The 26,169-nt window shown below is 52.0% G+C and overlaps 11 protein-coding genes across 11 annotated transcripts; 6 read left to right on the top strand and 5 right to left on the bottom strand.

Annotated features, from left to right (window-relative positions):
• Positions 1–2: 2 nt before the first annotated feature.
• Positions 3–1,820, bottom strand: BDW74DRAFT_37385 (25S rRNA (adenine645-N1)-methyltransferase). Its single transcript, XM_073732641.1, has one exon. It carries the CDS (start codon positions 1,651–1,653, stop codon positions 124–126), a length of 1,530 nt encoding a protein of 509 aa, XP_073582395.1. The 5' UTR covers positions 1,654–1,820; the 3' UTR covers positions 3–123.
• Positions 1,821–2,274: 454 nt separating this feature from the next.
• On the top strand, positions 2,275–5,434 carry BDW74DRAFT_179662 (putative C6 finger domain protein; the record flags this gene model as incomplete). The annotated part of the gene is made up of 3 exons (XM_073729521.1): positions 2,275–2,425; positions 2,477–3,042; positions 3,095–5,434. The coding sequence occupies 3 exons, from the start codon at positions 2,275–2,277 to the stop codon at positions 5,432–5,434; spliced, it is 3,057 nt and encodes a 1,018-aa protein (XP_073582396.1).
• Positions 5,435–6,172: 738 nt separating this feature from the next.
• On the top strand, positions 6,173–7,940 carry BDW74DRAFT_155946 (uncharacterized protein). Its single transcript, XM_073724929.1, has 4 exons — positions 6,173–7,009; positions 7,059–7,149; positions 7,204–7,638; positions 7,689–7,940. Exons 1-4 carry the CDS (start codon positions 6,437–6,439, stop codon positions 7,733–7,735), a joined length of 1,146 nt encoding a protein of 381 aa, XP_073582397.1. The 5' UTR covers positions 6,173–6,436; the 3' UTR covers positions 7,736–7,940.
• Positions 7,941–8,081: 141 nt separating this feature from the next.
• Positions 8,082–9,686, top strand: BDW74DRAFT_155951 (BAR domain-containing protein). Its single transcript, XM_073724930.1, has 5 exons — positions 8,082–8,204; positions 8,306–8,461; positions 8,519–9,068; positions 9,137–9,268; positions 9,329–9,686. The coding sequence occupies exons 1-5, from the start codon at positions 8,170–8,172 to the stop codon at positions 9,359–9,361; spliced, it is 906 nt and encodes a 301-aa protein (XP_073582398.1). The 5' UTR covers positions 8,082–8,169; the 3' UTR covers positions 9,362–9,686.
• A 492-nt stretch (positions 9,687–10,178) lies between these two features.
• BDW74DRAFT_179665 (uncharacterized protein) lies at positions 10,179–10,689 on the top strand (the record flags this gene model as incomplete). Its single annotated transcript, XM_073729522.1, has 4 exons — positions 10,179–10,189; positions 10,286–10,369; positions 10,456–10,508; positions 10,610–10,689. The coding sequence occupies 4 exons, from the start codon at positions 10,179–10,181 to the stop codon at positions 10,687–10,689; spliced, it is 228 nt and encodes a 75-aa protein (XP_073582399.1).
• Positions 10,486–12,547, bottom strand: BDW74DRAFT_155956 (sterol homeostasis protein ARV1). The gene is made up of 3 exons (XM_073724931.1): positions 12,218–12,547; positions 12,115–12,168; positions 10,486–12,056 (listed from the first exon to the last, which is right to left on the bottom strand). Exons 1-3 carry the CDS (start codon positions 12,404–12,406, stop codon positions 11,004–11,006), a joined length of 1,296 nt encoding a protein of 431 aa, XP_073582400.1. The 5' UTR covers positions 12,407–12,547; the 3' UTR covers positions 10,486–11,003.
• A 50-nt stretch (positions 12,548–12,597) lies between these two features.
• BDW74DRAFT_185999 (uncharacterized protein) lies at positions 12,598–13,951 on the bottom strand (the record flags this gene model as incomplete). The annotated part of the gene is made up of 4 exons (XM_073731168.1): positions 12,598–13,037; positions 13,079–13,562; positions 13,596–13,658; positions 13,709–13,951. 4 exons carry the CDS (start codon positions 13,949–13,951, stop codon positions 12,682–12,684), a joined length of 1,146 nt encoding a protein of 381 aa, XP_073582401.1. The 3' UTR covers positions 12,598–12,681.
• A 16-nt stretch (positions 13,952–13,967) lies between these two features.
• Positions 13,968–16,749, bottom strand: arg2 (acetyl-CoA:L-glutamate N-acetyltransferase). Its single transcript, XM_073732642.1, has 3 exons — positions 16,577–16,749; positions 16,355–16,519; positions 13,968–16,301 (listed from the first exon to the last, which is right to left on the bottom strand). The coding sequence occupies exons 1-3, from the start codon at positions 16,622–16,624 to the stop codon at positions 14,391–14,393; spliced, it is 2,124 nt and encodes a 707-aa protein (XP_073582402.1). The 5' UTR covers positions 16,625–16,749; the 3' UTR covers positions 13,968–14,390.
• A 1,303-nt stretch (positions 16,750–18,052) lies between these two features.
• Positions 18,053–19,714, top strand: BDW74DRAFT_155961 (polyamine acetyltransferase). Its single transcript, XM_073724932.1, has 3 exons — positions 18,053–18,805; positions 18,861–19,313; positions 19,376–19,714. Exons 1-3 carry the CDS (start codon positions 18,419–18,421, stop codon positions 19,397–19,399), a joined length of 864 nt encoding a protein of 287 aa, XP_073582403.1. The 5' UTR covers positions 18,053–18,418; the 3' UTR covers positions 19,400–19,714.
• A 169-nt stretch (positions 19,715–19,883) lies between these two features.
• On the top strand, positions 19,884–22,627 carry BDW74DRAFT_155963 (putative GTPase NOG1). Its single transcript, XM_073724933.1, has 5 exons — positions 19,884–19,969; positions 20,036–20,144; positions 20,207–20,308; positions 20,359–22,052; positions 22,111–22,627. Exons 1-5 carry the CDS (start codon positions 19,949–19,951, stop codon positions 22,150–22,152), a joined length of 1,968 nt encoding a protein of 655 aa, XP_073582404.1. The 5' UTR covers positions 19,884–19,948; the 3' UTR covers positions 22,153–22,627.
• Positions 22,628–22,985: 358 nt separating this feature from the next.
• On the bottom strand, positions 22,986–25,059 carry hxt8 (putative MFS monosaccharide transporter (Hxt8); the record flags this gene model as incomplete). Its single annotated transcript, XM_073729523.1, has 12 exons — positions 22,986–23,118; positions 23,191–23,296; positions 23,377–23,490; positions 23,558–23,697; positions 23,746–23,875; positions 23,923–23,932; positions 23,984–24,035; positions 24,088–24,516; positions 24,574–24,764; positions 24,809–24,870; positions 24,922–24,949; positions 25,000–25,059. 12 exons carry the CDS (start codon positions 25,057–25,059, stop codon positions 22,986–22,988), a joined length of 1,455 nt encoding a protein of 484 aa, XP_073582405.1.
• Positions 25,060–26,169: the final 1,110 nt, after the last annotated feature.

A 26,169-nucleotide genomic window follows, 5' to 3' on the forward strand; every position in this document is an offset into this window, starting at 1 on the left:
AGTTTCTTGATTTATAAGTAATATGCTGATTCTCAGGAACAAAATAAGTGAACAGATGGCTTTTATATGCTAACGCTGGTATCACAGATGGCGACTCATATATAGTTCTTCCAAACAAACCAATCACCGAATCTTATAAACGCAGGGCTTCAAAACACGCGCCTCGTCTTCCGGCGACAAACCATTATCCGCAGAAACCGGTTTTTCAATGAACCTCTTCTTCCCAGCAGCGGGAGCCTTGGTAGTGGCAGAGGCATGCTTACCCTTCGTCGGCGCACCGCCAGCCTTCACAAATTCAAGCTTCACAAACATCTTGTTTGACTTATCCACAGTCTCAGACTTGAGCACAAATCCGCGGGTCCTGAAGACGTCAACGAAAGCAGAGATGTCGGTCTCGTCGTCCTGCGAGGGACGGGCGTCTTCGGCAAAGATGTCCGCATCGTCAACATCCGATCCGGCATCGTCGTCGCCCTTCTTCTTGAGCTTCTTCTTCTCGGCCTTTGTGAGCGTTCGCTTCGCGCCGATTTGCGCTTTCTTGCGGTTCACTTTGCCGAATCGGCTCTTTACTTCACTAACCCAGCACTCGCCCTTGCCGTCGCCGCGGAGCACGCGCCATGCTTCTTCGACGAAGGACACCCAGTTTGTGCCCATCAGACTCAGGCAGAAGATTGCGATGTCGGCGGAGCCGTCTTCCAAGGGAAGGTTGGCGATGTCGGCTTTGGTAATTGGGGAGCCCTTAGGGGCGTGGAGGTCGAAGCTGTGGAGCTTTAGGTTCAGCTTCTTGGCGGAGGGGAGGAGAGTGCTATGGAGCTTGGCGTCACCACAGCCAAGGTCGACGATGGTGCATGCGCCGTTCGGTCGTCGTGGTAATGGCAGGCCTCGGGCTTTCTGGTCCGGCTTGCCCTTCTTCGGGGCGGCGATGGCTCCTCTCGTGCGGATGGCGCTGATGTAGCCGTCGACGGGGTTGGAAGGCCAGGACTCCTTGACCTGGCGGGAGAAACCGGCGTGGTATTCTTCGAAGAGTTCGGGGTTTGCGGTGAAGAGCTGGAGGGCTTCGGTTGATGGGGTAGTGTAGAGGGTTTCGTTGAGATGACGGAAACGGGACGAAATCAGCTTCTGCCGCATGGCCTGCTGGAGAGGGGTCAGGGTAGCCGCCGTGGGAGGAGGCGCAGCTGGCACGGTCTCAGTAGCGGCGGCTTCGGTGGAAGCTTCTTGGGTTTCTTCTCCGGCCTGCTCTTGGGATCCCTTGTTCTTATTCTTGTTCTTTCTTCTCTTCTTAGAGCTCTTGCCCTCTTCGGCAGCACCATCGGCTGTAGCTTCCGGTGCCTCAGCCTCTTTTGTATCCTGACCCTGAGTTTGCTTGGCGGCACCGTTCTTCTCTTCCCTCTTGCGCTCCCATGGCTTTTTCTCCGGCTTGGGCGGCGCGGAATTGGGCTTTGCGGGCTTTGACTGATCCTTCGATCCTTCAATGTGTCGACGGTACATCAGATCGACATTTTTCTTGGTGACATTGTCATCTCGCTTGCGCTTGTTCGACTTTGCATTGTCATCTGCGTTCGGCTTCTGGGACTGATTGGCTTGATTTTGGGCCTGTGGCTCACTCTGCTGTTTCAGCGCAGAGGCTTTAACAGACCAGCCGGGGACCGCAAACATGACTCTGTGTAGAGAATATGTAAAGTCCTGTCTGGTGCCGGTGTTTTGTTGAGAGACCTATGAAGCGACCGTCAAGCAATAATCCAGCAAGCCGCAAGAAATTTTTGGTACTTGCAGTTTCTGCCGAAACTTAGAAGGGCGGTAGGTGGCGCTGGATCCTCCGCCTTTGAGTCAGTCTCCCGAGCAAGACCGTACTCCGTATTCCGTGGGTGACGGGTCAAACGAGATTCCGAGACAACGCCGATAGTGCCATCTACTCCCACAGCAATCATAAGGTGGTATGAGGGAGCTCGTTCGAGCCGAAGCCTTATGTGACGACTGTCCAGCTTCAGCATGAGGCATATGCATGACAGAGATCCGAGCGATGCCTCAGTTTACTCTGGAATCTCGACCACAATGGGCCAAAGCAGGGATCAGCACGTGGCATACGCTGGGCCGTGCGTGCTAACCGTTTTGGAGCTGACGTCCAGATCTCGATCTCCCTCCCCGCAAGCCCCGTGTCATCCTCCATTCCTCCAAGATCAGAGTCGGCCCCTATCTTCTCTGTTCGTCGAGGGCTCTTCCAATGTGACTGACTAACTGGTTATGAAACCGCCCTTCGAAGAGGCTTGCTTTTCAATCATGGAGAACGTGAACCCTATCAGCGCAAAACCAACTGGTACAATGCTGGATCTTGAAACGCACGTCCCCGATCAACCCGCCAACGTAGTCGCGACACAGCAGCTAGCAGTTGCAAAGGTCCCTAGGAAGCGCACCAAGACTGGCTGCCTAAGTAGGTTTATCGATAAATCGCGTGGGTCAGCCACTGACAGAATCTAACTAGCTTGCCGACAACGTCGCATCAAATGTGGAGAAGAGAAGCCTATCTGCAAGAATTGCACAAAGTCAAAACGCGAGTGCAAAGGCTATGCGCAGCGGTTGATCTTCAAAAACCCCCTGGGAATACCTGGAGTACCAAGCACCATCCCAACACAACCTGCTCCTCTCCCCAGCCAATTTGAGAGCCAAATCGATTTTAGCCAGACGTCGGCTGGCACCCATGGGCCAATATTAGCCCCAAAAATTCCTGCGGCATCTGGAACAGAGTACCGGCAAACCCGGCCTTCCGTTGATGTATCAGCAGATTTCCTCAATGGCGACGCTGCGTTCGTCAATCAGGTTAATGGTCCGGTCCAGGTACCGGTCTCAGAACTACAACCAAACTTCCCACCGACAAACCTGTCAACTGGTCTGAGGCAGTCAGGACAGGAGGCATCGACTTTTGCCCAAGGTGTCTATTCTCACTATAGTGTGCACGACAGGGACTCGTCTCAGCCTCAAAATGGAGGATTGACTACCGAGGGTTCGTCGCGCACAGAAACTCCACCCCAAATCCACCAGAATGCTCAGGTATGCCATCCTTGTCCGTGGTGCCAAATCGTAAAACTAACAGTTGTACCAGGCTGCCGAATTACCTGCTGCAGTTATTATACCAACACAGCAACTGACCGAGCCTCAAGCAAGCACGCTTGATCGATATCGGTCCCCTTCATCACAGATATTGTCGCCCTTCCATTATGTTGAGGATGAAGAGGGTGACTACTACGATGTCGAATCGGACGAGGAACCGGACCAAGCGGCGATGCAAGACTTCAACCAGCTGAATATGGTTCTCGCTTCTGCGAACCGGGACGCAACACAACATCGTTCTTTCACCACATATTTGAACGAGGCCAACATGCTGGCCACCTACCAGCCGGATCTCGGTTCTTCTCCCTTCAACAATCCCAAGACAGCCCGAATCTTCTTACACTTCATACACGCTACTGGTCCAGTATTATCGATATTTGAACGACATGGAACCGATCAATCGACCATGCTTGGTGCTCCAGTCCCCATGGCGCAACAGGGGCTGTGGACATACACTCTTCCGCTCAAGTCTTTCCAGAATCAAGCATTGCAACAAGCTATACTAGCATTGGGTAGCCTACATATCGCATATCTTCAACAAGCGCCATCTACTTCCTCGCTCAGACATTACCAGTTTGCGCTCAGGCGAATAGGAAAGGCTGTCGGTCTCCCGATGCAACGAAAGCAGTTGGGGACATTGGCGGCTTCGCTACTTCTAGCTTACTATGAAGTTATGGTGGCTGATCATACCAAGTGGAACAATCATCTCGCTGGATCAGCTCAACTGATTCGCGAAATCGATTGGGCTGGTATAACTCGAGACCTTCGTGCTCAAAGACGGCAACGATGGTTTGAGCGGAGCAATAACCACAGCTTTTTCCAGGACGTCTATATGTTCAACAATCCATATTCCAGCGACGATTCCTTCGCTGAATTGGAAACCAGGATTGACGAAGATCTCATTGGATGTTTTCTAGGACGTGCCGTCAACTACGACGAGTTTGGACAGGTTGAAGAGGAGCATACCCGGCCTCGAAACAGGCATCTTTCGCGGAAGGACATCGAGACTTTCCGGACTCAATGTGACCTCTACTGGTGGTATTGCAAGCAGGATTGGTTACAGAGTATTATTAGCGGCGGCCAATTATCTCTGCCTTATTCCGAATGGGGTCTGTGCCCTCCACGTGCGGGCATAGGGTTGAGAAACGATCTTTACGGGACTGCAGATCACTTGACTCTACTGATGGGTCGACTTGCGGACTTTGGAGTACGGGATAGGAAGCGAAAGATAAACACCGCCAAAGCCACAGGGTCGGGATGGAGACCGGACGCCAGGTTCGGTCAGTTCATGGGTCGATTTGCACCCAGGCCAGGAGGCTCAGGTCAAGGTCCTCCTAATGCTCGATCTGGCCCGCCTGGCGGGCCTTTTGGCCCCCCTGGACATGGCCCTCCTGGACATGGCCCTCCTGGACATGGCCCTCCTGGACATGGCCCTCCTGGACATGGCCCTCCTGGAAACAGGCCCCCTGAACATCGAGGCTCCCAGCAATCTTCCAGTAGTTCTTCTCCTGAGCCTCCTCCCTTCTATGGTATGGTTCCGCCATCCGGGCCTACGCGACTACCCGCTGCTTTCGCAACTACATCGGACAGAGATAATTCATACTCTTACTCCGAAGAGGATGCCGATATGTCGTACGAAGAAGCTGAACGTGAATGGGAGATCATATATGCAGCGTTCGAAGTGTTTGCTCAGTCACTTGGCCCCGACTTTGAACCTTTGTCACCTGAAGCCTGTAGGCCCATATACTCTCCTTTCGGTCCAGCGACTCAGTACTATACACTCAACATGGCCACTCTGATGGCGTTTTACTATACTGGTCGCATTCTTTTGCTACGACTGCATCCCTCGATGCCTCCTTGGATGCACGTGGCAGCCGGATTTGCGGCCGCAACAACAGCCGAGTACTCTCAGACCATTGGAAAGATCGCGGCGGGTATTTATGGGGCACAAACCTGGCAAGGTGGCGTTGAGGGATTCAGTCCGGTAGTGGGATCATGTTTGATTGATGTCACGGTGCCAATCTTCTTCGCAGCAGTGCAATACACAGCGCCGGATCAACGCAACTGGATCATTGCTGTCCTACGCGACATCTCCCGTTATACTGGATGGAAGTCATCTGATGCAGTTGCTCACGGATGCGAGCGGTCATGGAGAAACGCTGCAATGCAAGGACGTGGTCCTCCCTACAACCAGGATGGGGGCGTGCAGAAACCGCCAGTCTGGAAGTACGCAGAGTACGAAGCCAATAAAGAAAGGCGATTTATTATGGCCGAGCCCTACGTTTGGGCAATGGGGATTCTGAGTCTGGATGATAAGGACTTTGGGGAGTGATCAGGCCGTACAAACTCGCCTCATTACTTGTTATAGTGGAATTGCAGGACGTCAACGCACATACTTAGGATATATCCTAGCAGTTTTTTGGTCACTTGACGAAGCATTTAACTACTTACTTACAATACATTTGATGAGGACGTGGATTAACCACAAGCCATGCAGACAAATGCGCTACCGTAATGATTCATTGCTTCACTGACTACACTGTAGTTGTCCTCTGACGGCCATCAGGTCCACTGCTACTTGGTACCTGCAGCACCGCCATGCCGGCGATCTCCACGCCAGTAACGGCAGGCCAGGTCATGGCGCAGTCACATGGCCGAGGACATTTCATTAGCCCCTTTGGTCTCATTGCAGTGCCAGCGCTTACCATGGAGCCAAAACCAGTGGGTAGAAAGCGTCCACGGTCCAAGTCTCAGGTACTAGCGTAGGTCAAGAGTGGGTGACGCAGGGCATGCATGGGCCAGCATCTGCAAGGGCCGGTCGGCTGTAACGGAGCGGGCCTACAGGTGCTCATGTTGTGAGTGGGAGCTTATATGTGAGGGGGACAGTGAGAGTGGACATCGTCTTCAGTAGAAGATGATTTAAATGAGGAACAAAGCGACGATGAGGCGCAGGCTCGAAGAAGGAAAGATTACCGTCGTAACAAATCGTATCATAATTACGCCTCACATCACTATATTTAGTGTCGAGGGCTCCCCCGGACTCAGGACGTCATCGCTCGATTATAAAACTCTCGGCCAGGCAGCCTCTACGTTTTGCTGGTCAGCGCTTAACTCCTTTTTTTTTTTTTGGTGTCCTCGAGCCCGTTGGAAATATTGTCGCTCAGTTTTTTGTGAGCTGAACTGCCCTTCTCAACTCGAATCCCTCATTGTCCTTCTCGCCCACGGTTCTTTTTTACCCCACCAAGTCACGCCAGCTGCTGCCTACGGTCCGTTCCTGTCACCCGCCAGCGTCACCCACGGTACGTACACACTGACCTCTGGGTCATCCGATACTATGCCTCGCTACTCCGACTCGCGCTCGGTGCTGGAAAGCGAGTCCGACTACTATTCCCGCGAGTCGCGCGGCCGTCATCACTCCCGTGGTCCTGCGGTCCTCGAGCGCCCACCCCGCCGAGTCGAGGATGAGTTCCGTTGGGACTCTCGCCTGCAGGAAACCGATCGCTATGGACCTCCTGCTCGCCGACCGAGCAGACACTACGATGATGACCACCTCCGCCACGGAGGCGCACTGGTCCGCCATGAGCGCCGTCACGCTGAGAGCCCCCCTCCGCGGCCGAGGATGCTCAGGCGACAGTCTTCGCTGGATACCTATGATCGCATTCCCACGCGCAAAATAGACGAGTACTACCGTGGCTATCTGCCTAAGGGTGCGCCTAGCCCGCCGCCGTTGCGCCGACGAGCTCGTCGTGAGGAGATTGGGACCATTCAGGTCCCTGCGCGGGAGACTCGGTACAAGGAGACGATTGAAGAGATTAGGCCGTATCCGCGCAAGGGAAAGACTCGTATGCCGGACCATCTCGTTAGTACGAAGGCGATTCGTGAATTCGGCTATCCCTATGAGAGAGAGGTATGGTTACACTAACCCGTGGTGTTCTCTTGATACTGACGGATTCTAGGGTGACTTGGTCATCATTCAACTCGCTTTGTCGAAGGAACAGATCGACGCTATAATCGAAAGGAGTCGCGAGTTGAAGCGTCAGCCTGAAGGTATCAACCACGTGCCTTATACCCTTTGAACATGGATGCTAATCCTACTTTCAGTCATTCCTATAAGGGCACGATCCCCTGTCCGCGCGACCTCCAGACGCAGAAAGGTAGAGACAGTCACTATGGGGCCAAGGGTGAGCGAAACTCTGATAGTCGAGCCATCGCCTGAGCGATACGTGTCGCCGTCTCGCGGCTACGACTACTCGACGACTACAACGAAGAGAACCGTCTCACGTTCGCGGTCAATCTCGGTCAAGCCACGCCGCCGCCGCTACTCGTCACCACCACCACGCATGGTAATGGAGCGACGCTCCGGCCATATCGAGAATCCTGGAGCGATCATGATTGTGCGTCCGCGGGATAGCGATAGCGATCTTGAGGACTACGAGATCGACAATTACCGGGCACCTTTTGATCCAACCACCGCGCTCTACGGTGATGTCGATGGCGATGAAGAGGAAGTGCTGGAAATCAAGCAGAAACACAGAGGTAGGCATTTAAGGCAGATTTATAGATCATTCGATTGACATTTTGACTAGGTCCGCCCGCTCGAACCCTGCGTCGTATGCTTGCGACGATGACTTAGATGATTCTGTTATCTTTGATCGTTTGACGACTTTTCTTGATGTCTGCTAGATTTCGTGATTTTCTTCGGTTTTCTTCTCCGTCTTTTTCAGCATGGTTGATGGATGGGAGTATGTATATGATACCAGGTTACGGCCATGACTGCACATTTTTGCTTCTCTAGCCAATGTACTTTGATAAACATTCCATACTATATTTCTTTTGAATAGTATACATAGTAGACGTCGAGAGTAAGTAAGCATTTATAGTAAGCTGTCACTTGACATAGTGTCCGCATGTGACAGTGGCGGTGCAAGGCGGTGCGGGAGGCCTCGACTCGCAGTGTCCACACCAACCATTCTCCTAAACAAACTACGCACAACAACTCGATCTCTGCAGACTGAACCCTTCTACTCCCTTGTATAACCAGCTGGACTGTTGTGACCTGCATCAAAGATGGATAAGTTCCAGGCATTCGGCAAGAACTTCAGGTGAGATAACGGCAGCCTACTTGTTTATCTGTACCTCCCGACCAGCTTGCAATGGCCTGCGTTTACTGACTTGTACTTGATGGAATCGTTTTCCGGGACAGTGCGAACTTCACGCCCTTCGCTGCGCGCACACAGCAGTTGATCCGAGAACAGCTCGGCCAGGTCGAAGACAAGACCCAGCTCCCTGATGAGTACATCGAGCTTGAGAAGCGCGTGGACGCCCTGAAGCTGGTGCACCAGAAGCTCCTCCAGGTGACGTACGTTGCTGCCTACCAACCCTAACAAACGGACAATAAGTAACGCCATATCTGCAGCTCCCAATACTCCAACGAAGCCTACGACTACCCACCCAACATCCGCGAATCCTTCAACGACCTCGGCCGCACCATCAACGAGAAAGTCCAGCTCCTCTCGCAGGCCAGCACCCCCGCCGAAGCCCAGGCCGCCCTGACCGCTCCTCCCGCCGCAAAACCCCAGCCCAAGACCTTCAGCCATGCCATCGCGCGCGCCTCGCTAGCTGGATCCCAGACCCTGTCTACCACCACGGCCGGCGAGGACCCGCTTGCGTCTGCGCTGGAGAAGTATGCGCTTGCTTCGGAAAAGGTGGGCGAGGCCCGTCTGGCGCAGGACGCCCAGATCCAGTCGCGCTTCCTGGCTGGGTGGAACACCACCCTCAACACGAACTTGATGTTTGCTGCGAAGGCGCGCAGAAATGTTGAGAATGCTCGTCTTATGCTGGACTCTGTGAAGGCGAAGCATGGTGGTGATGGAGACCACCTGAGCGAGGAGGCTCGCTCTGAAATTGAGCAGGCGGAGGATGAGTTTGTCGGACAGACGGAGGAGGCTGTCAGCGTTATGAAGAATGTACGTTTATGTTTGCGAGTACGAGTTGGAGATCAGGTTTGCGGTCGTGGCTAACTATGCTCTTTTAGGTCCTTGATACCCCTGAACCCCTGAGGAACCTGGCGGATCTTATTGCCGCGCAGCTGGAATACCACAAGCGATCTTACGAGATCCTCAGCGAGCTGGCGCCTGTTGTTGACTCGCTCCAGGTTGAGCAAGAGGTATACCACTGATCTCGCTAGCTGAAATGCTGCTTCACTGGCAATACTAATTTGGCTTAGGCCAGCTACCGTAAGAGCCGCGAGGGTGCCTAGATAAGTGGGCGGGCCTGAGAATGAGGATCAGCAAGCTTCGATTCACGTCTATCTTATTCATCTGTTGCTCCCACCCGTGTGCACCTTCGTGATCTATGTACTTGGACTTCTAAGGACCTTTGATATCCCATGGCGGTGGGTATATGGGTACTTTGACCATAATCCGCCGTCAATTCTTATTTCTCTCTTATGCTTAGCACTATTCACAAGTCTACGATGTACGGAGTAAGTCCCAAACACTACAATCCGTAAAACGTTCCTGGTAGCAGGTCATTGCGTCGGTAGGATCATAATCCCGAATTCGTCAAGGCAGCAGATACTCTATTACGTATTGAAAACCCTAATTCTAGTAGCTCTGTGACTCGTACTTATTAGTGATAGAGGAAGTAGACCGAGTTATTTGTAGACCTGCGCTGTCGGAGTATGGACGCACCGCACCGCCACACACAGCCACACCAGCGGGAGCCCCATCCGTCTCGATGTGGCAGCATCGGGGAAGCTCCATCAGCAATTGGATCCAAGACCAACGTTAACTCGGCCTCACAACAATTACCGCACACTGTCTCTATCCTGGCTGGAATCACAGCTTGCGTCCAGGCTAGACCCGCAACGACGAACCCGCATCCGAAGCCAACGACAACCTCCGCTCGCCGACGAGCTCCAACTGACGTCGCAACTCACGAGCGGAACCTTTACGCATACATAGGCGGAACTGAATAGAATCTCTCTTGACTGACTAGGCCGGTCCAGTCTAGTTTATCTCGTCGCGAACCTACCTCTTCTCCCCGTCTCGACCTCAGAACCGATCACGAACAACATGGCAAACGGGTACGAACACCTCTTCCAGACCCATGCAAACCCGAGACTGGGACGGCATATATCATGAAATGAAGGACCGAAGCTGACGGTGTATTCTATTACTAGGTGGAGTCTAATAATTGGCCTCATCGTCATCGTGGCCCTCGCCGTCGCAGCTTGGGTGTTTAGTCCGAAGGGCGATAACCAGACGTACGTCCTGCCTCTCCGTCAAACAATCGCCGTAAACGGATATACTTGAAATAAAGCGATGGATGCTAACTACGGTGGTGAAACAGACTCTGGCGAAGCACGCTCATCCTCTCGATTGTCAGCTGTTATCTTATGTGGGGTACGTCTTTGCTTCTTTCCTTCTCTCTTTTGAATGTTTAGCTTAGATTAGATTGGTTTCTTTGGATGGATGAAGTAGAAGGGTATACTAACCGTGAGTAGCGATTACATTCCTGGCGCAATGGCATCCGCTCATTGCGCCGAAAAGGTCGGATATTCGGCCTGACCACGTGCCGCAGTAGGGGACGGCGGTCTGCTTTGATTTGTTTTCTTTGAGGATGAGTTGGGAAGGCACTTGGTCATGGTGTGTTGGATTGTGCGGTTAGATGGACGGTTTGAGAAGTGAGTGTCTGCGTTTACGTCTACATCGTACGCTGCGTAGAAGAGCCACATGAAGACGGTATCGATGCATGTCCCATTGGACGGTTTTATGTTATGTATAGTTATTTCCTATTTCTTTTTCGATAATCTATATCCATTCGCGTTTCGTGCTTTGATTAATGTATGTAGACAGGGCACTTCACGGACTTAAGATATGACTAGTCATAGTCGAAGGTCATCCAACACCCACAGCTCCCAGAATAACCTTCTGCACCGTCCACCTAGCCATCAAGCCCGCGACCGCCAGTGCCATGGCCCGGAAATACCCACATCCCAGGAGAATATATAGAGCTTCAATGTTACTCAGCAGCACGAGATGCGCATCCGCAGCGCCCAGCGTGAACAGCGAGCTCATCAGGTCCACGAAGCTCGCTACGTAAGTGGTTGGTATTCTCGTTGGTATGAACTGCATCAAGCCTTCCAGCAAGGATGAGGAGACGGACGACAGTGCCTCGACCGACGTACTGGAGCCGGCTGAACTAGGTATCGCAGAGGCCGTACATCCTAACGCTCGTTGTGCAATGTTCGACTGTGCTGTGGAGGCCGCACCAGTAATCGATCCCGAGGTAGACGTCGAGCTAGAACTGGATATGCGGCCATCTAGGCCCCATATGACTAGGAGGATGGGAAAGAGCTTCGCGCAACTGCTCACGAAGAGCGCGGTGCTAATCGCCGTCGGAGTAGCCTGGGATGGTGGAGAGAGGGGCTGAATAATCTGTACAGGCGCTGTGGACGCGCGACGCAGAGGTGGCGGCAAGCCGCAGAACGAGTCGCGAGGACTAGAAGGGGTCGGCTGAAGGGGTCGCTGGTTCTCAACGCCTGGTAGTTCCTGTGCGGAGCTCTGTGGTGTGCCTTTTGGTGGGCTCGGCGAGGAATGTTGTTGAGCTGATGTCTGCTGCGGAGGAAAAGAGGGAAGGATCGGAGTCGTCGGGTCTGATGCGACGGGGGGTTGAGCTTCGGTTGCGGCACCATTGGGGGTAGTGGCGGATTGTCCCGTGGGTGTAGGTGAAGAAGATGATGCTGGAGCGATGAACGACGCGAGAAGACGAACTGTGAGATGGTGGGCCAGGGTTGCGAGTGCGTTCAATGTTAAAAAGAAGAGGTATTGAATGATGATGGGAGTGCGCGCGAGGAAGGTCGTCTCGATCGACGGGGACTTTTCGATCCGCGCCCAGGTGAGATAGACATCGAAGAGGAGCAGCAGGACGCCAAGACGGGTGATTGAGGGCTATGGCGAATTTGAGTCAATATCATTGTTCTATTCCCAATGCCTGGAGGTATCATACATCAAACTTGCGCTCGTCGCTTTCGAGGCGATTGAAGAGGAGATGCCGGTATACCTAAGCTGAGGTTAGTTCGAGGCCAAGGATTGAAAGCGATGGAAAGTACCTGCGGCTTGATCAAGACAAGATCAATGAATATGACAACGAAATCATACTCGACGTATTTGTCGGCGAACCGCTTGCACCGCGGACATTGCGTCAAGCGCACTCCTTTGCCCAAGGACCGATCATCGGCGCGGCTGTAGGCGCTGTACAGGTGGGAGACCGGGTACGAGCACTCAATGCAGATCGGCATCACGGGCAGCCCATTGTGAGCGATTCAGGACAAGAGGATAATACGTTGGACTACGAAAGGAGAAAGATGGCTCGGTCTTAATTGTTGATAGACGAAGGCCGAGGGCGGTGAGAAAGGAGTTGCTGCCACTATAAATGGTCGACCCACCCATATCTACTCCGAGTACTCCGCAGTCTCGATTGATTATTGATGGTTAATAGAGGATCAGATTCAGTCTGTTAAGCTAATCCTCCATTTGCCGGTCTTACTCCGCATGATGGCTTGCTTTATAGCCCCTATATATTATGTCTATACCACTCAACTGTGAATCCAAGTTGCCCCGGCTCGTCAGAAGAAAGCACGCGAAGAAGTCCACGTTTCTCCAAATCCTGACATATGGCCCTCTTGGAAGTATATTCTTCTTTCAAAGGGGTTTGGTCCGCTGGATGACCGCTGTCCTGATTAGCTTTCCCTGTGGTCTTTTCCTTGTTGTTGGTGCTCTGGAATACAAAAGCCCACCAACCTCCAAGGCCACACCATAGCGTATGCAATATACAACCCAAAATCATACGCCATCGGACGATAAAGGTGGCTATGATGGGGCTACCACTTCTTCCTCTTTCCTTCTGTCTTCCATGTCTCTGCTCCCTTCCTGCCTGCTATCCACTCCGATATTTTCTGCCGTATCATTACTTCCACACAGAAGCTTCGTATGCGCAGCCAGTTCTGAGACCGTGACATATTTATCATGACAGCACTTATTGATGATGTCGTCGAGCTGCGGGTTGCCATCCAATGTCGGAAACTCCACATTCTGTAGCAGGTCCACGACCTTGGGCCCATGCTCATAGGGATCCTCAGTGAGACATCGGTCTCCATAAACTTCGAAGCCGTAATTTATCAGGTAGAACAGGGAACCAAGGGCAAACTGCTCTGTCCGAGGGCCTAGGAAGCCAAAAGTACCAGGTTTGCCTTGGTCTGTGTCGCGGCTATTGAGTATCCTGCCATAAGGAGCCATACAAGCTTCGTACTCGGCACCGATCTTCGCCGTGCAATCAAAGTCAGATAGCTTTAGTCGATCACGGTCAAGTAAGATATTTTCAGGGCGAAGGTCGCCATGAGCAAGATTCAGTGACTCCAGATACGCAACAGCTTGGGCGAGATCGTTCATCCATTCCTTTCATAGGGCCAGAGGTTCCAACTTTTCCACTTTTGTGACTACCATAGTTTGCCTGTCATAAATATGGTTGTTTTGTATTCGAGAGAAGAGCGACTTACCCATAAGGGCGATTAGCTCATGAAGCTGTGAACTGCTGACGGAACCTTACCTCTCATGTACTCGAGGAAGATGCCATTTTCCGAGAAGTAGAAACACTGAACAATAGACGGACAAGGGTCATTTTGCGAGAAAATCCGGTATATTTCGAGCTCTCTATGAAATTGCTTCCTCTCCAACTCCCCAGGTTTGGGGACTTTGACCACTATGAGAGGGTGGACCTCGTAATCAAAGGAGATGTCTCTTCCCCAGATCCAATGCACGGTAGGGAATTGGCGTTGAATGTCCATGGCGGAGTAGGAAATCGACAGCGATAGGTGAGAAGCGATGTTTTGAGAATTAACAACAGAAGCAAATCTCGGGTGTTAACTTCCTTTGGTCGCTGCCTAGGTACTCTGTTTTCTGCACGATGCCGTGATCGATGCAGCAGCTGTGATGTACCTGGTACCTCAACCTCAATCAAGTTTACTCCCTTCACGTTAGATGCGAGTTAATCCAGAAAACTCAAGCATAGGGTATTTTGATCGAATATGTTTCTTGACATTAAGCAAAATCGATGTAAGCCTGCCCACTGAGTTGGATTAGATGGATCCTGTGGCACAGCCGCCGCTGTCGGTCTCGGGTGTGAACAAAGTGGATAGTGGTCTGGGAATTAGCTGAGCATGTCCCTTATGTGATATCAAGTTTTTATGATTTTATATACCGTCTATGCGCATATATACATTTAGATCAATCGACAACTCCTGTATCATCCGCCCAGCTCGGCTGGATGCTCCGGCAAACAGCCTCATAGTCCCGGAACATCTGCGGCTGATCAGGCAGATCAGGAGTCGTCCAGAACATAGTCCAATTGGTATCGGCGAGCTTCCAGGACCCCAATGACCGCTCAAAGTACCACTTGTTCACCGGGTTATCCTTGCGGCTACGCCAACATACCCCATTGGGAAAGCATGTTCGCACCATGGCGTTGAAGACGATGTCCGCAACGCCGCCGGCACCCTGGCTGCGCTTGAGCACCGCGAATTTATCAAGGTACGGCACCATCCTAGCGGTGCTAGCCTCGCTTCCGTCATCTGGCACGCCGGGTGGAAGCTCCCAGGTCAATATAGCACCACCTTCGTATTCACCGGCGATGATCAAGCCAGCTAGGCGGCCGTTTACTCGGTTGAGATAGTCTTTCACGTCAAGCTTGCGGTTAAATGAGTCTTCAATAAGATGTACGAGCCGAGGCAGATCGACTGTCGGATCGTCCAGGTTCATGTTCGGGCGTGTCTGTGCTGTCCAAATTTGGACTCGAGGGTTCGGAATGAGGCTGACAGGCATACCTCGCTTGACGAACGTGGTGGGAGGGGCAGGAAGATGGATCGAACCGCGCGCACGTCGGCTCAAGGGTAGCGATGATGAAAGCAGAGGCTTGTCCGTGAGAAGGTTATGGATAAGAGGGTTTCTCTGTCGCCGGGTGCCGACTGACAACTCAGATGGGGACAATTCAGGTGAACGCGCAGAGTTTGCAACCTCAACCGGTGAAGTTATAATTCCAGATGATGCAGACGGGAGCATAGAGAGTGTTTGTTGGGAAAGCCGCAGGTTATCAAGGTGGCCGTTGATGGTGTCCTCGCCAACGCTGGCAGCTAATAGCGCTTGTTTAGCAGGCGTAGAGGCAAGTCCTGAGCTGGCAAACTTCGAGAACGGGTTGCTCTCTGAGATTGAGTCCGGAGCCGTACTCGCGTCCTGGCTCTCGTTTGCTGGCTTGTGAACCTGTAGCAGCTCACGCTCAATGTTCTCAAATTCTTGGTCCATATTAATGAAGGCATGAGACGTTTGCGGGCCCCTGAAAGCTGGAACGCCGCCCAGAGGATCCAACAAGATAACCCGGTCCAAAGACACTTCCTTTTGTAAATCGCCAATCTTTTGGGCTGTGATCATAGGATCCTCATCAGGATCTGGCATTGTAGCTAGCCCAGCCAGCTCCTTTGTCAAGGCAAGAACGGCATCATTTGCAGGTATTATCACAGCCTTTGGCGTATCCTCAGTATAAGCGATGGGCGCAACAATCAGGATATGACCGTCTCGTAGCGGACCGAGGAGCTGTTTTCGCGACGAAACTGTGGGTACGTCTGGTCTATTTGCCGAGAAGGACAGTACCGAGTAGAGATGGGAGGACTTCGAGTCCGGCTGAGCATCGACAGCTGTCGCGATCCGGCCCACCTGCTCTGACGCTATTTTCCGCAACGTATGCGCATCGCCGTCCGAGCCGGGATCGACCACCACGCAACAAGCCAGACCCAGCCGATTAATCTGAGAAAGCGTCCTGGCAACTCCATTCAGAGTGGAATCGTCCAAAAGCTGGGGCGTCTTTATCTTGACCAAAGCCAGATGCAGCCGCTCCGGTATGTCCTCACGCGCCGGAGCCGGAGTGGAATCCTGTCTAAAAACAGGACTCTGGTATACCGATCGCGAGGCACCGTAGAAAGACCCCAGATTGACTCCGGAGGGTAATGATTCGACGATGTTCTGCTCTATCGGTGTGTTGAGCGGTTTCTTATGCGACTTCGCCGGGTGTTGGGCCTTGAGCCGGGCGAGGTAGGATTTGGCCTCACGCTTTGTCGATGCCGAGTTTAACAAGCTCATGAAGAAATCCTTGAAGCTTCAGTGTCACAGCCACAGCACGATCCAGGAGCTGAATAGCATACCCTATCAAGCAACTTCTCCTTCGCTCGTCGGCCGAGGCGATCGTAGCTTTGGCTGGTGGAGGAGAACTCGGCGCTCTGGTTGACCCTGCGATCGCACGACGAGGAGAAGCACCGGCGAGGGGTCGGATGAGCTTCATCAACAGTACCTACAACGGCCGGATGCCGCTAGGACAAGAATTAGCGATGACCGTGCTCTGCTGAATGGGCCTCTCTCATTCATACCTTGAGAGGGGCCTGCGCAGCCCGCGAAGCGAGCACTCTCGAGCTCATGGTTTAGTGCTGGAATGCCGGAAGCCCATCCAGGTACAGGGATAGGCAAGCTACCGAGCTCCTCAAGGAATCGGGATGACAGAGAACATTGTGGGGAGCAGTTAGCGGTCGGAAGAGAGGAAGAAAAATGGGTCGATATCGTAGAGGGAAAATGTGAGTCAATGACGATGCTTATCCCGCTCCGCTCTCGGCTGCGTCAATTTAGACCCAACGCCGATCGCGCTCTCTTTATACCTCTCTATGAGGCATTTCTGGAGCTACGCTGCAGGGATGTTCATCAAATGTTGGGTTAGCATGTCCAGAAACCCCTGGAACAGACAACTGCAAGCAGCAAGAACTTGCATACCTCGCGGGGAAACACAGCTGGCTTCAAAATCCGCGGGGCGGCCAAATTATATACATCAATCCCTAGAACATCAGCCTGCAATAATCACCTTCACACGCGTCTAGCTGCTTGAACTATATCTTGCAATGTCAATACCCACGGTATAGACTCTGTTTACTCTCATTCCGCAAAACAGGCTTTCCGGCAATAACTCCTCTTCGCTGAGAATGTCATCAAATATAGACAGGGTAAGGCCGACACTATAAAATTCCAAACTTGCTCACATGCAAGGCAGCGGAAGCCCACTGCCATTATCATTTGACTGGAAGTCCGGCCCTATCTCATACATAAAATATCTCGCATGGCCGATACATGAGCACCGCTCCCCGGTAATGGTATGATGAAGCTCACCCCTGATCACAGAGAGGGGTGCAGATGAAAGACCTCCATTCGTTGCGATGCCGATGGACATCGGAGTCGTAGCATGAGAAGGGTCAGACAAGCAGGACCTGCAATTCGGAGACTTAAATAAGATAAAAGCTAGTATATGAAAGCGTTGCGAACGAGCGAGGGCTTTGTGGTAAGCAATATATTCAAGACTGTTCGAGGCATCTGGAAAAGGAGCATGATGAAGGTCCACCTGGTTCTGGTCCGATTTTGCATCTGTCCTTCTGATGGATTTGGTGCATGAATAAGCCAAGCATCCATCTGGAGTTTATCACTGCAGCCATAAAGAGCTGAGGTCGCTACTCCCATTTGGCGCGACGACGACCGTAGGATTGAAGTGGGAGGTGACGAATGAGGAACAGGGACCTGGAGAGGAACCTGGAAAGCGTCCTCAGCCAAGGAGAGCTCCTGAACCATATTCCTAGGTTTGTACCAGTCTCATGAGGTTATTTGGCGGCTGTCGGCTGGAGTGCTCGAGGAAATCGAGTCTGGACTTCAGGAACGAAGCACAAGATAAGCAGCGAGAGTGGGGAGATCAAGATAGGCACCAGGGTCGGTACAGATAACTGATAACCGTCCTTTGCCCCGCGAGCCGCAACTCGGAAGCCGCAAGAAAACTCTGAAAACTCAATACTGTATGTACTATTGCTCGGGGCGGTGAGTGAGCGCTACCATGTATTGATCTTGATATGCTGACAGGATTCGATCCTTGCAGCCTGCAAGATCTGGCTAGACGCTCGGCCCTTGACGAAATCTCTTTTCATTGTTCAAGCCTTATCGCCTGCATTCCCGACCCACCAGCAGTGGCCACCAGCCCACCACTCTGACCATTTTTTCGATCGGATTAATCTACCGTCCACAGTCCACACTTTGCCTTTCTCAATCGCTCCTTCCAGACCACTGCATCCTCCAGACTGCATACTTTTAAACATTCAGAAGCACGACTGCTACTATATATATAAGACAAGACCAATCGGCCTCGCTATCTGCGCATCATACCTCGGCATCCCTGCAATTTAGCCATGTCGGACCAGTCACATCACCAGCCCGCAGACCACCCTATTAACGGGCTTAAGCCGTTATCGAACGGAGACGGATTCCATTTGCCCATAACCGGCAACGAACTTCACGGCGGATACGACCACTCAGACGCGATCATGACCAACGGACACGCCTTGGAGGAAACAGACGATGATGATGAAGAGGACGAAGTTGAGGAGGACTATGTCGCAGTTGACCATGACGATCTCAACGAATATCCTTACTGGTTCCGCCGCCCGCCCGTGCGCCAGCCCTCGAAGCTAGACGACCTGCATCCGTTCGTGCAGGTTCTGACCCAGTCGAACGTGGATGACTGTGTCGCTGTGGAAGAAGCATTCCCCGAACAGGAGCGTTGCACGCGAGAGAAGGCATGCCTTTCCAGCACTACTCCGATTCCAGTTCTTGCTAATTGTTTCCGAATAGTTCGCCTACCGTTTAGGAAGATGCCCCGAGCTCTGCCTTGGTCTGTTCACTCTTCCGATTCTTGGGCCAGACCAGCCCAAACCTCGCCCTACCCTCGTCGGACACGTTATCGCCACTCGAACATCCACTCCCTATGTGACGGATAAATCCATGGAACTACCCGCGGACTGGAAGACTGCGCGCTCAACGGTTATTGATGGAGAGACCGTCGGTCACGACGAGTATGGAAGCTCAATCGCTATCCATTCCCTAGCGGTTTCGCAGGAACACCAAGGAAAGCAGGTGGGGAGCACTCTCATGAAGTCGTATATCCAAAGAATCCGGGAGGCAGCTATCGCCGATCGCATTGTAATTATTTCCCACGACAATCTCATCCCATTCTATGAGAGTCTCGGATTCGAGAACCGAGGTCTGAGCAAGTGTCAGTTCGGTGGTGGCGGTTGGACAGATATGGTGGGTTTGCCCGCATGAAATTATCCCTTGAATTGCTATCCTAGGTACTAACTATTTGCCAGACGCTGGAGCTCAACACGGAGTAAGCTAGTCTGCGAGACATTTCCCCGGCTTTGATTCTGCTACAACTACTCTTTTATGGCTTTTGATTGGCATAGGCTTTTCTTATCTCCTCTTTCGTTTCTGTATTCATTCCCATCGATGCATATTCATGGATTATGTCTGGTCTAAAGTGGTCGACTTCAAAAAGCAATGGAGTTCCAGGGTATGATGCTACGATCTGCTATGATATGATGACCGGGTTGGTTTGGTCAGGGCAGGCTCAGTGTTTAACATAGATACCTCGGTGGTCAATGTATTCTAGCACTCGACTTGAACATGGCTGTAGATTTAGACTTGCACTCCAGAGCAGCAGAAACAGTCGGCGATAAGAGACCAGTCCGCTCCGAAACGTCATTGGACGAAACTCGGTTAGAGACTGCAGAATCCCCCACACTCGCTCACCGCCCGCCAAAAATTCTGCCTCGACTGCCTCCATAATAATTTTTTTTATCGATCAGGCTGTTTACCATCGCCCTCATCGCATATCGGGTTACCTTATCAAAGTTAATTTTTGATCGACCGAGGTGCCCATCATGAAGACTACGTGGAAAGATGTACAGATATCACCTTCCGTCGCCCTTCCTCGAAACCTTCATACTGACGTTTTCACCGCTTGATAGATCCCTCCGGTGCCCACTAGCCAGGAGTTCTTGGATATCGTCCTCAGTCGTACACAGCGACAGCTGCCCACTCAGATTCGTGCGGGCTTCAAGATCAGCCGTATTCGAGGTATTTTGCGATCATGAGTCTCGGGGCTGGACGCTTTGATGGCTAATCCAAAACCATCCTAGGTTTCTACACCCGAAAGGTCAAGTACACACAAGAGACATTCGGCGAAAAATTCCAGGCGATTCTGGAGGGATTCCCTAGATTGCAGGACATCCATCCTTTCCGTGAGTTTTTATCTTTTTCACTAGGCATGGATCTGTCTCACAACTGGCAGACAAGGATTTGATGAACACACTCTACGATGCCGACCATTTCAGAATCGCCCTCGGTCAAGTGTCAACCGCTAAGCACCTGATCGAAACCGTGTCCCGCGACTATGTCCGTCTCATTAAATATGCCCAGTCCCTGTTCCAGTGCAAGCAGCTCAAGCGCGCCGCTCTCGGTCGTATGGCCACCATTTGCCGACGCCTCAAGGATCCCCTCGTCTACCTGGAGCAAGTCCGACAACATTTGGGTCGTCTTCCCGCGATTGACCCCAATACCCGAACCCTTTTGATTTGCGGTTACCCCAATGTCGGAAAGTCCAGTTTCCTGCGCAGCATCACCCGCGCGGACGTTGATGTTCAGCCCTACGCTTTCACAACCAAGAGTTTGTTCGTCGGTCACTTTGACTACAAGTACCTCCGATTCCAAGCCATCGATACCCCCGGTATTCTCGATCACCCTCTTGAAGAGATGAACACCATTGAAATGCAGTCCATCACCGCCATTGCGCACTTGCGGTCCGCCGTGATGTACTTCATGGATCTTTCCGAGCAGTGCGGCTACTCCGTTGCCGACCAGATCAAGCTTTTTCACAGTATTCGACCTCTATTCGCCAATAAGATTGTTTTCGTTGTTGTGAACAAGATTGATGTTCGACGACCAGAAGACCTCGAGCCTGAGCTCCAAGAGCAGATGCAGGGCATGCTGAAGTCCGGAGATGTTGAGCTCCTGCAGCTGTCTTGCACCACCACCGAGGGTGTAACCAATGTCAAGAACGCTGCTTGCGATAAGCTGCTTGCGGAGCGAGTGGCACAGAAGCTCAAGTCTGGAACCAACAGCACCGGTACCCCTGGTGGCCGCCTTGGCGACGTCCTTGCGCGTATCCACGTCGCTCAACCCATGGGCGGAGCGCAACTCGAAACATTTATTCCCGACGCCATCAAGAATCTTAAGAAATACGACAAGAACGACCCCGACCGGAAGAAGCTGGAGCGGGACATTGAGGAGGAAAACGGTGGTGCTGGTGTTTACAACATCGACCTCAAGAAGACGTACACGCTCGCCAACGACGAATGGAAGCACGACAAGATCCCCGAAGTTTGGAACGGCAAGAACATCTACGATTACGTGGACCCCGATATCGAGGCCAAGCTCGCCGCCCTGGAGGAAGAGGAGGAGAAGCTCGAGGCCGACGGCTACTACGAATCTGACGAGAGTGTCGAGGACGCCGAAGATGCCGATACCCGTATGAAGGCGGATCTTATCCGCGAGAAGCGCGTTCTCATGCGCAACGAGGCTAAGCTCCGCAAGTCCCTCAAGAACCGCGCGGCCATCCCCCGCAGCGCCAAGGCCAAGAAGCTGTCCCAGATGGAGGCTGGCTTGGACGCAGCCGGTTACGACGGCGATGCTGCTCTCGATCGCGTCCGTACCCAGAGCGAGGCCCGTGGCCGCCGACCGACGCGCGATGCCGATGGCGACGACGCCATGGACATCGACCCCTCCGACCCCCGCCAGGCCATTGCTCGCGCCAAGAGTCGCGCTCGCAGCCAGGCTGCTACAGACCGTCTGCAGGATGGTGTTACCGACGAGGTGGCCCGATCCAAGGCCGATCGCCTCAAGAAGCTCGGCCAGAAGAAGATGAACCGTATGGCCCGACAGGGAGAAGCCGATCGACACCAGACCGTGTCTCTCACGAAGCACTTGGTACGTCCCAATTTACCCAATATTCCAAATTCCCGACAATCACTGACTTTGTTCTCAGGTTGCCGGCAAACGTGGTATGGGCAAGACGCAACGTCGTTAAGCTCTTCTCGTTCTTTTCGTCCTATCTTGCTTGCCGCTACGATACCGATGCTCCGTTTCCTCTTCTTAATACTCTTACCTCCGTACTCCAGTCCTCATCCTACATACTCGTTATGATCATGGTGTCTAAAAATCACACGGCGTTTGGAAGGCTTGTTTTGTGTTATCTTCGTCTTCATCTTGATATGATATCTTGTGCGCGTCTTATACATAGTTCCATTCAGGCTTATGAGATCGAGAACTTAGACGGCTGTCAATGCATAGAATCATGATTCGCTCTTCTTTTGGTCTTACACTCAGACATTGAGCTCGCATATCGGCCAATATGTCCGCGGCTAAGCTACATTCTCCCTAGGGAATGTTTAGGTACATCCATAGCTCCTTCCCTCTCCCGCCCGGGCATCAACTCTAAACTTCGGCGTTTCACGTCCGCCCCAATAACGCACGTTAAAAAGTCCTAGATTGCAACAAATCGCCAAAATCCACTTTGCTGACCTTGACCAGACCTGACGCGACGCTTCAACGTGCGGGTCGTGTTTGGGTTTATTACACGTGGTGGTAGGACTTTCAAGGTTACGGAGTAATTAGCGTTCGGGGTTGCTGTCCGGCGGCCATAAAGTCCCCGGTAGTGGTTAGTATTTTTGGTGGTGCAGATGAGTATCTCGACGCAAATCCAAAAATATATAGCATTAAACATCACTTCCATGAGCGAGATGCCTTTTTCGTAAAACGTATTCAAAAGTACATCAAAACGCCTGTACCATCATTGCGAACATATATAGCGCGTACATCCTCGAATCCACCTCAATTCGGAGAATGTAGGTAGATGGCCAGTTAATGAACCTCGCTCTCCTCTTCATGAACAATTGTGCGCCCAGGTTTCGCATCGGGATCCACATCCTCCGCATCAATAACCCTATCCCCGAAAGAAGCGGCGATTTCCTCGAGCGTCTTCATCTTTGTTTCACTGCAACCAGAGGAAAAATAATGATTAGTCTGAAAAATCTATTTCAGTTAGAGATAGAGAAGGAAGGCGTACGGGAAGTAGAAATAAGCCACGACGAGGAAGAACAGCGTGCAGCCAACAAAGACGTAGTAGTAGTTTTCGTGGATGTTGGCGAATGCGCTGGGGCCGGCTTCGGTGACTGTAATCCATCAGGTTAGCATTGGGCGGCGCCCTAATAAAGTCTAGGATCGGTGTAGAAACGTTAGGAATGGGACTTACTGCCGACATTGACGATGAAGTGCGAGGCTGCGGCTAGTCCCATGATCTTGCTGCGGAGGGCAATGGGCAGGACCTCGGCACCGTAGAGCCAGGTTGTGCTGTTGAGCATGCCGTCTGGAGGGAGAGGATGTTAGCTGTCAGGATTCAGGCTGAAGTAATGCACCGATAGAGAACGACATACAGTAGATCACTACGAAGAGATAGATTCCAAGGATGGCAAATCCTTTGCCGACTCGGTTATCCGTATTCTGGAACTCGCGCTGCATAACGGCGGCGTAGATCTCGACGATGATGATGCCGCTGAGACCGGCGAGGATCATCCTGCCACTAGTCAGTATAGTTCGTCTAAAGTGTAGAGAGTCTGCGTACTTTCGGCGACCCCATTGATCGGTTAGGTATTTCGTGGTGAGAGCATTAGTGACAAATGCCACGGTACCGTAGACTGCTGCTAGGGCAAGAATGGTGTGGGCGTCAATGCCGAGGGACTTGTAAAGGATTGCTTTTAAGGGTTAGTATTGAATATGGCCGTAGCTAGGCTCGGCTTACTTTGGTAGTACTAAGAAGGAGTTAGTACGGTACATCAAGTAAACGGAATCAGAGGGCATACCTGAATCACATTGACTCCAGTAAGACTGGTCATTGTTTGTACAGCAATTGACCTAATGCTTGTTAGACAAATGTACCAAAGCCTGAAGAGATAAGGATACCTACACCATCGCACGGTGCCTGAACAGCTTGAAGATCTCCTTGTAGGAGGTTATCTCTCGTTCCTTCTCGTACTCAATCTGGGCCAGCATCTGAGCAAACTCCTGGCGCAGCTCATGCGAATTGAGGTCGCGGCGGATCCGACTGAACTCGTTGCGTGCGGCCTCCACCTTGCCCGCTCGAACGAGATGGCGCGGCGAATTCGGCATAAAGGTGACCAAGCCACAGAACATGATAATACCCCAGGGTATCTGGATAGCTAGAGGAAGACGCCATTGTACAGCCCCATACGGAGCCCAGCTGCAAGCATATCCGACCCAGTTCGAAGCCATGGTACCGAATGCGATTCCGCAACCAGAAATTCCTCCGATCAGACCGCGGTATCGAGGGTCTGAGATCTCGCTGAGATAGATGGGAACAGTACCGACCATGCCCCTATCAACCTTTGCGTCAGTATGCCTTTGATGTATTTTTGTACTGGGATGGACTCACCCAACAGCAATCCCGGCCAGCGCACGTCCAGCGAGAAACATCCCAATATTGACAGACGCTGTCTGGATTGTCGTTCCTATTGTGACGATCACGCACATCAACTCCATGAAGCGAAGACGACCCAATTTATCTGCGACGGCAGTCTGAATAAGGGCTCCGACAGCTTCACCAGCGATATATACAGCGACGACCTGCATCCGTTAGTTAATTCTTAAGCCGGCTCAATTCAACATACAGCGCCGGTAAGGCCCTCTGAGGGGTGTTTCATGTACTCGATCCAGCTTTCATGGGCAATCGCTAATTAGGTATGAGTATCCAGTTCAACCTTGGGGCGTATTACAGGCTTACTTGTGGTAGCGATCCCAGTATCGAAACCCTAAGTTTCAGTCAGTAGGCCACGCATACAGTTGGACTTGATTGCCTTACAAAGAGAAATGTTCCTATCGCAGCGAAAAGCGCGACTCCTAGAGCGTACCAGCCGACCATCTTGATGAGTGCAAACGAGAACGAGTAGCTGGAAGCGGAAACAGCGTTACATGCCTGGCGGTGGGACCGTCTGCATATATATTCATATTGTAACCGATGGCCAAAGCAATGACGGATTATTTCCGAGGTAGATGCGTGTAACAAGCAATGACCCCTCGGGGTATGGCCGATGGCAGGAAACCTGGAGAAACTGGGGAAGTGGAGACAAGAGAGCCATGATTCATGGAGCTCGGTCGATATTAGCCCGGCTTCCGACTAAACGCTGGATAGACTCGTGTTCAGGAAGTATTGATTCGATGGGAGTGTTCTCCAAAAGCCATCTTGAACTCAAATCCGCTTCTCAGCCGGGGAGAGCGAGGCAGCCAGGCTGTCGACCGAGGCTACGCTTAGAGATCTCGGAGGCGACATCATGCCAGACTTCCTCCGCGTGGGATGATAGATGATGAAGGGTGCAGTTATGGCTTAAACAAAGCGAGACAAGCTGAGCGTGGCGCTTGATAGCCCATGAGAGGAGGAATCCCGGCTGGTGATGTTCATGTTGATAGCCGGACAAGGATCAGATGCGGGGGAACTGCGATTCTCTTTGTCAACCAATAGACCAAAAAGCATGCGGATACTGTCCGAGAGCTTTGCTGAAGTACGCAGTCACTTTGCGCTACATCTCACATAGCTTAAGTAGACAAACTAACTCTGCAGAGATGTGGCTCTGAGTATAAAGTGTGACTGACACCTGAGCAAGGCGTAAGCGCCTTGAGTCTCAGGCTGCAGTATGTCGAATTGGGTAAAGCGCCTCGCGTAAACGACACTAGTGCTAGCTCGCCTCTAGCGTCTTTCTCTCAGCTATATAAGCTTCTTCCTCCCACCACGTTTTACTTGGTTTTTTCTTTTCTTTTCCAGCTCTCTTTGCCTTTTGGCTTAGATCAAGTGTAGTATCTGTTCTTTTCAGTTTAATCTCTGAAAGTGTTCTAAGGAACACAACATTGATTATTCTTATTTTTGGATTTCGTGGCAGGGCCTCTGTGCTTGCGCATGCCTTGCCACACTGTGTCATTGGGCTTACACTACCCCCAATCGACGCGAACCCTTTTCATCAACCTGGCCGGTTTGCCG

Source organism: Aspergillus multicolor (assembly GCF_047715735.1).
Source record: "Aspergillus multicolor strain CBS 133.54 unplaced genomic scaffold BDW74scaffold_18, whole genome shotgun sequence".
NCBI classification, from domain to species: Eukaryota; Fungi; Ascomycota; class Eurotiomycetes; order Eurotiales; family Aspergillaceae; genus Aspergillus; species Aspergillus multicolor.